This window comes from Fragaria vesca, linkage group LG2 (genome assembly GCF_000184155.1).
Source record: "Fragaria vesca subsp. vesca linkage group LG2, FraVesHawaii_1.0, whole genome shotgun sequence".
Classification (NCBI taxonomy): domain Eukaryota; kingdom Viridiplantae; phylum Streptophyta; class Magnoliopsida; order Rosales; family Rosaceae; genus Fragaria; species Fragaria vesca.
Window position 1 is genome coordinate 25,308,859 of NC_020492.1, and position 8,479 is coordinate 25,317,337.

General features: G+C 41.6%; 2 protein-coding genes across 2 annotated transcripts; both read left to right on the forward strand.

Moving 5' to 3' along the window:
* Nucleotides 1-315: 315 nt before the first annotated feature.
* On the forward strand, nt 316-2,761 carry LOC101309417 (dnaJ protein homolog). The gene is made up of 6 exons (XM_004291483.1): nt 316-652; nt 925-1,099; nt 1,196-1,334; nt 1,447-1,723; nt 1,878-2,076; nt 2,187-2,761. The coding sequence occupies exons 1-6, from the start codon at nt 497-499 to the stop codon at nt 2,510-2,512; spliced, it is 1,272 nt and encodes a 423-aa protein (XP_004291531.1). The 5' UTR covers nt 316-496; the 3' UTR covers nt 2,513-2,761.
* A 446-nt stretch (nt 2,762-3,207) lies between these two features.
* LOC101314917 lies at nt 3,208-4,534 on the forward strand. The gene is made up of 3 exons (XM_004292984.1): nt 3,208-3,563; nt 3,750-3,991; nt 4,098-4,534. The coding sequence occupies exons 1-3, from the start codon at nt 3,208-3,210 to the stop codon at nt 4,532-4,534; spliced, it is 1,035 nt and encodes a 344-aa protein (XP_004293032.1).
* The last annotated feature ends 3,945 nt before the right edge of the window (nt 4,535-8,479 follow it).

The following is an 8,479-nucleotide window of genomic DNA, read 5'->3' on the forward strand; positions in this document are numbered from 1 at the left end:
AAAGATCAACTCTGTAAAAAATCAATGTAAACAAAAGTTGTTTGTTCAACCAATTACATTAAAAAAATAGATAATTATGATGAAAGTTAGCAGTCTTATGAACTGCCGTCAATTTGTTTGATTAATTCAAATTATGTATTTTTTTTTTTAAAGATGATCTTTATTGGTTAATTTAAATTTTAAACGGTTAAGATTATAATTTACATTGATAAAAATATATAAATAAGAGAATTCGGACACACGTGAATACTGGTGTGAGCGCAAATATATTTCCTTTTATATATTTTCTTTCTCTCCAAAAAATATTCAACGGTCACACCATACGACGGTCTAGAATCTGCAACCAATAAAAACCTAGCAAGTCGAAAGCGTTCTAGATCCTTCTAACTAAAACCCGGAAAACTGTCCGCATATCTTTATTAGCTCGTGGAATCAGCACTCCTCGTCAATCTCATCTTCTCATACCAATTTGAAGAATTTTTAATCGAAATCGAAGATGTTCGGAGGAGGCAGGGCGCCCAAGAAGAGCGACAATTCAAAATACTATGAGATTCTGGGAGTCTCCAAGACTGCTTCGCCTGAAGATGTGAAGAAGGCTTACAAGAAAGCCGCCATCAAGAACCATCCTGATAAGGGCGGAGATCCTGAAAAAGTATTAATCTTTTTATCTTTTTCATGAATCTTTGTCGATTTCCAGATTTGGGTTTTGTGTGATAATGTGAATTTTGATGTGATCTGATTGTTTATTGATATAATTGCATAGAGAATTTGTTAAATCATTAGTCTTTGGGGGTTTATGACTGATGGGTAGGGCTGCTAAAGCTGATTTGAGGCTCTTTTGAGTGAGATATGTGTGTGTTGAGCTGTTAGGAGTGTTTGAAACTATGAGATGTGGGCTTACTGAGATTTTGAAATTATTTGCAGTTTAAGGAGTTGGCTCAGGCTTACGAGGTTCTAAGTGACCCCGAGAAGCGTGAAATATATGATCGATATGGTGAGGACGGACTCAAGGAAGAAATGCAATCCGGTGGCCATGACCCATTTGATATCTTTTCGTCTTTCTTTGGTGGTGGCGGCAGCCCTTTTGGAGGCATGCCGGGTGAGTGTCAAGTGATTTTATTTGTACTTGTACTGTTTCAAATGTTTTGAAGAGATTAACGAAGTTTCTGAATTTCTGTTTTGTTAATATGGACAGGTGGTAGTAGTAGAGGACGGAGACAGAGACGTGGAGAAGATGTGGTTCACCCATTGAAGGTCTCTTTGGAAGACCTATATCTTGGAACCTCAAAGAAACTTTCCCTATCTCGCAATGTGTTGTGCTCCAAGTGCAAAGGGTGAGTAGTCGTTTAACATGCAAAAACTTTCTTGGAGTTTCTAGTGGTTTTAGCTTTGATTAACTTGTGATATGCATATGATGCTTATATGGGCACCTGTTGTAATTGGCAGCAAGGGGTCAAAATCTGGAGCCTCGACCAAGTGTGGTGGGTGCCAAGGAACTGGTATGAAGGTCACTATTAGGCATCTTGGACCCTCTATGATTCAACAAATGCAGCATGCTTGCAATGAATGCAAGGGTACTGGAGAGACCATCAGTGACAAAGACCGCTGTGGACAGTGCAAGGGAGAGAAGGTTGTTCATGAGAAGAAGGTTTTGGAAGTACATGTGGAGAAGGGTATGCAGAATGGACAGAAAATCACATTTCCTGGTGAAGCTGATGAAGCTGTATGTTTTCAATATCCTAATTGCTATTTCAATATCCTAATTGCTGTGTTTACTTTCATGCTTATTTGTGAAATGTGGGATTTATTGGTTTGCTTGCTTCCAATTTATTTATTTATTTTTTTTTTTTTTATTTTTTTTTTTTTTGTCTTTGCAGCCTGACACAGTCACTGGTGATATAGTTTTCATCATTCAGCAAAAGGAACATCCAAAGTTCAAGAGAAAGATGGACGACCTTTTTGTGGAGCACTCTTTGTCACTCACAGATGCTCTATGTGGTTTTCAGTTTGTGCTGAACCATTTGGATGGCAGGCAGCTTCTTATTAAATCAAACCCTGGTGAAGTTGTGAAGCCTGGTGAGTAGAGTTCATGAACTCCATATTTAAAGAATGTTTTTTGCTAACTGGATATGCTAGTTGTTATTTCCTCAGATTATTAATCTTGTTGCTTAATTACGATTTTGCAGATTCGTTTAAGGCTGTCAATGATGAGGGTATGCCAATGTACCAGAGGCCATTCATGAAAGGCAAGCTGTACATTCATTTCTCAGTGGATTTCCCTGAAACTCTGAGCCCTGAGCAGGTCAAGGCTTTGGAAGCTGCTCTTCCATCAAGGGCATCATCTCAGCAGCTGACAGATATGGAGTTGGATGAGTGTGAGGAGACAACCCTGCATGATGTGAACATGGAAGAGGAGATGAGGAGGAAACAGCACCAGGCTCATTCAGAGGCCTATGATGAGGACGATGACATGCCTGGTGGTGCACAGAGGGTGCAGTGCGCACAGCAGTGATTGTACTCATAACCCATAAAAGATGTTATGTGTATTGTGGATTGGTTATCTCAAGCATAACATGCTGTGGCTCTGCCGTTTGTTATAAATCTCTTGGTGGATGCTATTGTCTGCCCTTTTTGCACTGGAAATTTTCATGCTAAATGTAGTAGAAAATGATGCATCGGAGGATTTTGCTGTTTTGGCCTCTTCAGAAAACGTCACCATTATTCATGAAATGTGATAATCCATTATCTCACTTTATTAGACAAACCACCCTTCATGAAATATGATCACATCCTTCAAGCTGCACTCTGTCGGTTCACTGCATCTGTCATTGAGATTGCCCTGTTCAACAAACTATGATCCCAAGAGCTGTGCCTTTTTTCTCAAACAACTATTTCTTCTAGTTTTGTCTAATTCAACTTGATGTCATAGAAAATCGAGATGTCCAAATATCCAGTCATTATATGTACGTAAAACGTAATAAGCTAATGGCCATGAAGGAATAGAGATCAATTGAGGCTATTTCACTTGAGTCTTCATTTTTCACTTCAGTGTATCACAAATCAATTCAGTGCCTACAATAAACGGAGATAAATTGAACCAGGGAGAAAAGATATCCAATTTACTTCTGATATCGAAAGATCCTTAAGTTATACCTACTTATTTAAAAGTAGGTATAACTAAGTAGGTATAACTTAAGGATCTTTTCAATGAGGAATGAAATAAAGGGTCTTTTCAATGAGGAAGGGGTTTGGTGTAACAAGGAGACCGATATTGAAAACATTGTTCTACAATATTATGGTAAACTGTTTACTACTAGCTCTCCAGGGAATGTGGACATGTTCACAGCGCTCTTCGCTCCTGTGGTTTCAGACGAGATGAACCTCGAGTTGATTCGGGAATTTGAGGAGGAGGAAGTTCTTAAAGCTCTGAAACAAATGCAACCGCTCAAAGCTCCGGGTCCGGATGGTTTCTCTCCTATTTTTTATCAGAGATTCTGGCAAGTAGTGGGAAAAGATGTGACAGCAGCGGTGAGAAGCTTCATGAAATCGGGGACTTCGTTAAGGTAGGTTAATGAGACCTATGTAACTCTCATCCCAAAAGTCAAGACGGTAGAACATGTTACTCAACTCAGACCTATCAGCTTATGTAATGTCATATACAAGTTAGGGTCCAAAGTTTTATCAAACAGACTTAAACCTCTGCTCCATTCGATCATTGCTCCAAATCAGTGTGCTTTTGTACCGGGTAGACAAATTTCAGATAACTCGCTGCTGGCTTTTGAGATCTCTCACTTCTTGAAACGTCAATATGGTTCGTCTCAGCGGTTTGGGGCTTTGAAATTGGACATGAGTAAAGCGTACGACCGGGTGGAGTGGAAATTTCTAGAGGAAGTCATGAGAAGCATGGGATTCCACGAGGTATGGATTCAGTGGGTTATGGGGTGCATCCGAACAGTTTCATACTCTTTTATGCTCAACGGAGAGCCGCGGGGTAGACTAATCCCGTCCAGGGGTGTAAGGCAATTAAGGTGATTCGATCTCACCATACCTATTCTTACTATGTGCCGAAGGTTTGTCTCGGATGTTGTTCTACGCAGAGAGTCAGCAGCTCATTCATGGAATTTCTATTGCCTCAAGTGCTCCACCCATTAACCACTTATTCTTTGCTGACGATTCCTTTATCTTTTTTAAAGCCGAGGGAGAGGAATGTCAGAGGGTACAAAACATGTTAAGAATATATGAAGAAGCGAGTGGGCAGAAAGTAAGTTTTGAGAAGAGCAGTATTGCGTTCTCAAAGAATGTGGTCATGGAGGAGCAGATTGAGTTGGCTGCGGTGCTTGGGGTTGAAAGAGTTGATAAGCATGAGCGCTATTTGGGGCTGCCCACCGAAGTGAGTTATTCGAAGAGAGAGGCTTTCAACTATGTCATGGAGAAAACTAGGAATAAGATGAAAAATTGGAAGGACAACCTCCTTAGTGCTGCCGGAAAAGAAGTTATCATCAAGTCGGTGGTCCAATCAATTGAGCGTTTTTGAACTGCCGAAACATATTTGCAATGAGCTTCATAGAGGCATGGCTGAGTTTTGGTGGGGCGACTCAGATAAGGGGAGGAAAATTCACTGGATGGCTTGGAAAAATTGTGTGCTCCTAAGGAGGATGGAGGTCTGGGGTTTAGGAACATGGAGATGTTTAATCAAGCCCTTCTTGCAAAACAAGGGTGGAAAATCTTACAACAACCTAACTCTCTGGTTGCCCGTACGTTGAAAGCTAGGTACTTCCCAAACTCTTCTTTCTTGGATACTAATGTGAAAAGAGGAGACTTGTATGCATGGAGAAGTTTATTGAAGGGGAAGGAATTACTTGTGAAGGGGTTGAGATACCTTGTGGGTTCAGGTGAAACAATCTCTGTATGGCGCGATCCATGGCTGCCTAGACCGGTCACTTTTAAACCCTACTCTAGTATTGTGGATGGGTTGGAGGGGTTGATGGTGGGAGACTTAATTGACCCAGTTCGTCTTGAGTGGATGGATGAATGGCTTGAGGAACTTTTTTATGCAGATGAGGTTGAGATGATAAAGAAAATTCCTCTAAGTGTCCGTAATCCGGATGACCGGCTGATTTGGCATTATGGTAAACATGGCCTCTACACTGTGAGGAGTGGTTACCACATTGCTAGGACTTCAATAGTGGAATCGGTACAAGGCTCTTCCTCAAGTTCTCACAATGGGAATGTATTCTAGAGGAAAATTTGGAAGGTTCAAGTTCAACCCAAAGTGAAAAGTTTCATTTGGAGGTTAGTAAAAAATATTGTCCCAACCAAAATGACATTGAGCAGGAGGCATATGCTTCTAAATGAATTGGTGGGTGCCCTTTCTGCATGAGTATGGAGGAGTTTACGTTACATATTTTCAAAGAGGGTACTGGGGTAGCTTGTCTCTGGATTTTCAGTCCCCTCGGGCTCCATGCTAGAAGCCATGCAGCTACTACAATGGAGGGTTGGATTAGAGACATGATGGAGGAGCTACAGCCCCCACAATTGTCTATATTTTTCCAATTGTTATGGGCGATATGGACAGAGAGAAACAAGGTTGTATGGCAATCCTCTATTTTTGACCCGGTCAAGACTGTTCAATGGGCAATGGCACAGCTTTTGGAGTTCCAGAGTCTCAAACATGGGAGGTCACATGCCAAAAGCCGAAGAGAAAAAGCTAAATGGTGTTTCCCTCCAAGTGGAAGGCTCAAATTAAATATTAATGGAGCCTATAAGGAGGATGGGAGTGGTGGTGTAGGAATGATAATAAGGGATGTTGGTGGTGATGTTAAATGTGCATGGTCAAAGTGACACGACCCACCCCGAATTTCACCCTGAAACCCAGAGTAAGTCGTGCGGGGACCACCTCCAAGGAAAATTTACTGAAAAGATTAAAAAAAATCTCCCTTGCAGATGGACAACCCTAATTCGAAAATTTCATATTACACTTCTGAACTTCACATAATATACAAAAATTCTAAAGTATTCAGAGCTACTAAACACAAGCGGAAGCAAGAAAACACGAGTAGGTTGAACAGGTAACCTACTGATGAAAACTGGCCGAAAAGCGGGTGACTATGCCTCGTCTCCTACTAGATCCAACCCGAACTCTGCAGACTGGGCAATTTAAAACGAAGGGCCCAGGGGAAAACATTTAATAACGTTAGAGTGAGTGACAAAAATAAATTAATAATTAAAATATTTATGTTTCCCCAAATTAATTTCTAAGGAAAAATCGAATGCATGCCGCAAGCGATAAAACCTTTATCCCATAAAATATCGAGCCTCTCAGACTCTATAATATATGTATGTATTTACACTCGTCCATACTCCCTATATAAATTCATGGGTCTATATAGGGCTACTACGCTCGCGTCCAACGCTCACGTCACGCCTTAATGCGGTGCTACACTACGCCATCAAGGTGGACAGACGGGTGTATAAATATGTGCCCATACCCCTATATGATTAAACACTCATATAGGGTCTACTACGCTTACGTCCAACGCTCACGTCACACCATAATGCGGCTATATGCTACGCCATTAAGGTGGACAGACACATATGGCTAGCTAGCTTTTATATACATACTCTCTCATAAATACATATTTATATTCACCGAAAATACCCATTTTCGGTAACTCTCTCAGAGAAATAAAAGCGTCAAAATTAATTGACGGTAAAACTCCAACAAAAGGAAATGTTCAATCATGAACCATAGCATGCATATTATTTCAAATAAAAGTCCACTCACGAATTAGGCCTAAGCCTGATGTCAATCTGGGGTCTCGTCTGCTCGAGCCTCTTCACGTCCTGTTCCAAATATCATATTAATTTCCCAACCAATATCTAATATTTAATCAAAATAGGCAAAATTACCCGAGAGCCATAATTACGCTCATCATTGCCTAACTTCGATATTCTTACATCGGAACGATCCGAACTTAAATATCACACTCAATAGTCGTAAATACAACCTCTCCAAAATACGACTTAAATCCTACGGCCGGATTCTACATTAATTAACCGCCAAAAATACCAAACTTCGGAAATTCACAAACCTATCCAAATCTCATCCAAAAATTCCATAATCCACTTCAATAATATCCCCTTAATATTCTACATCAAAAACCATAAAAATCTCCTAACCGGCGGCGGCCGGCAGCCGTTTTCCGGCGACCTGCAAATGCTACCAAATTTTAACAGAATCTTCCTCTCAATTTCCTCTACAACTTTCATGACCAACACATCACCCAATTGCAAGCCTAACTAGGCTAATCGAACGAAAACAACTTAAAAGCCTAGAAATTTCAACTCCACATTTCTCCTTACCTAGCTCAAGAGGGAGGGAGCTACTTGGAGGGGTTGTTGCACGGGAGGAGGGCTACAAAACCGTACCAAGCTTGCCCGGATTGGTGGCCGGAGGAGGAAGTTCCGGCGAAGGGAAGCTCGGGGCAGCCTAGCCTTTCGGGCGGCACCGCTCACTCACGGCGGCGCTAGGGCTCCTCTCACCGGTCCAGGAAGGTTGCTGGGTTGGAGGTCGACCGAACGGGACCGGTCCGGCGGCGAACGGAGGTCGGACGGCGGCGGAAGGACGGCCGGAATTTTGCTGGGTGTAGAGAGAGGAAAACCGGGTGAGAAGAGAAGAAAAATCGGGAGGGAGGGAGAAGAGAAAGAAGAAGAAATGGGTTGGGCTCGGCCCAGCCGACCCAACACCCCTTTTAACCCATAATTCCAAAATTCAACACCCCGAAAAATAATACCCGAATAAAAATTACCTTTTACTAGCTAAAATTACCATTTTTACCGTCGTCGTATTTTCCTCATACGAATAATCCTCCGCACATAATCGTCCCCGAAACCCCTCTAGGGACCAATTAAACTATTTACTCAAAGATCGGAACGGTAAAAATTCTTATTATAATCACGCTAGTAAATAAGGTAAAAATATAAGGGTCGGGATGTGACACAAAGAAGCTGGGGTTTTTGTCTTCACCTCTTCATGCAGAAACAGAGGCCTACTGTCTGGGTTTGAGAATGGCCATTCAACATGGGTGGCAAAACCTCGAGGTAGAAAGTGATTGTGCAATTCTTGTAGCAGCTCTGTTACCAGGGAAGTGACATGGTGGAGGTAAGTCGGATATTGGAGGATTGTAGAGACTGTATGCATTGTTTTGATTATGTTACTATCCGACATGTGTTTCGTGAAGCAAACAGTGTGGCCCATAGATTGGCTCACTTTGCAACGTGTGATAGAGTAGTAGAGGTTATCTTAGCCGAGGTACCTGATTTCATTCAGGATGTCCTCTATGAGGATAACTGTAATGCTCTTAATGTGACACGAGGTAGAGGTTCTATGTCCCCCTCGATGGCACAAAATTCTATTAATATTAATAACAGGCAAGGAGCTGAGCCTTCTTAATAGGCTGAGTTTCCCCCATCCCATTTT